The sequence below is a fragment of the Frankliniella occidentalis genome, unplaced genomic scaffold, assembly GCF_000697945.3.
Source record: "Frankliniella occidentalis isolate FOCC.00 unplaced genomic scaffold, Focc_3.1 Scaffold17, whole genome shotgun sequence".
NCBI lineage: Eukaryota > Metazoa > Arthropoda > Insecta > Thysanoptera > Thripidae > Frankliniella > Frankliniella occidentalis.
In genome coordinates, this window is record NW_026267147.1 from 2,318,619 (window position 1) to 2,319,809 (window position 1,191).

The 1,191-nt window shown below is 51.9% G+C and overlaps 1 protein-coding gene across 1 annotated transcript in view; it reads right to left on the bottom strand.

Moving 5' to 3' along the window:
* Positions 1 to 1,191, bottom strand: part of LOC113212295 (1-acylglycerol-3-phosphate O-acyltransferase Pnpla3) — a gene marked incomplete at its 5' end in the record, with an annotated part of 37,746 nt that overhangs the window by 12,731 nt on the left and 23,824 nt on the right. The window contains 2 exon segments of the mRNA XM_052264210.1: positions 39 to 158; positions 357 to 469. Coding sequence (XP_052120170.1) covers positions 39 to 158; positions 357 to 469 — 233 coding nt within the window.

Sequence of the window (1,191 nt, forward strand, 5' to 3'; positions counted from 1 at the left end):
TGGTAAGATTGATTGTTTTAGATAGAAATACGACTCACCTGGAGAAGATCTTCCTTACTGTTGAAATGAGACACAATGACATTCTTGCCATCGTAAACCCTGGTTAGGGAGATGTGCAGCTTGCCGCTCACGCGAAGGTGCGCATCTTCGGGGAGATGCTGCAAAAAGCAGAACAAAATGTTTATCGCAAAAAGTCATACAACTGCGGAAAATTGAAAGGGGTTTCCAGCTTGCAAGTGTACAAAGACACATCCACGAATTGCATGCAGCATGGCTGTAACACATTTGTCTCTTATCCCTCCCTCCCGAGGAGTGCCCCCGCCACACAAACAGATAATTGCGATCCAAAGTCTCACCTTCTCAAGTCCCTGCAGGAGGATGTCCTGCACGCTGAAGGAGGGGCTGAAGGGGCCCAGCGTCCTGCACCGCGCCTCGCGCACGATGTGCAACATGTCCGAAGTGATCTCGCCTGCAACAGGAAAACAACCGACGTCATAATTGGGGTAAAAATAGGACAAAAGGGGGGGGGGGCAACATACTCCTCAAAGGGACACGCGGAAAATATAATCAATGGTGGAGGCTTTACACGGTGAACATCACATCTCAACCGAAGCGGCGTTCAACACATTCATGCTTCGAACCGCTCGAATAACCCAACGGCGCACGGGTCAAGTTCATGTTCAAGTGAGCCCCTATCGACCATAGTGTGAAAAAGAGCAGAGAAGGAAACAGACGGTCGAGGATCAAGAGCGATTATCAGTGTCACCTTGCTGTGACGGCGGCTTGTCTCCAACTCAGAGCCCCCCTCCCCCACCTCGGACAACATCAATATTACTTTCAGCCTTTTCACTTTTCACCACAGCGAATCTTTAGCAGCATAACGCAACGGGTGGCGATCACTCCAGCGGGACTGCTATGCTGCTGAGCAGACAAAGAGCCTGGACACAACGTCCACGTCACAGTATGTACTCTGTCACCTGTCACCCGCGAGGACACGGCAGTGCAGCTACAGCAACACGAGCCGCCCGCCTTGGATATTGGCCTACCCCCCACCCCGGCTAATCATAATCACGCAGGTGTGAATCACCCTCGACAGCCGAGATGCAACAGCATGCTACGCTTTGTGAGGAGACAATAAGGTGCTGCAACGCGGCGGCAAGCGACAAACGGCGGACCAGATTGCCTTACATT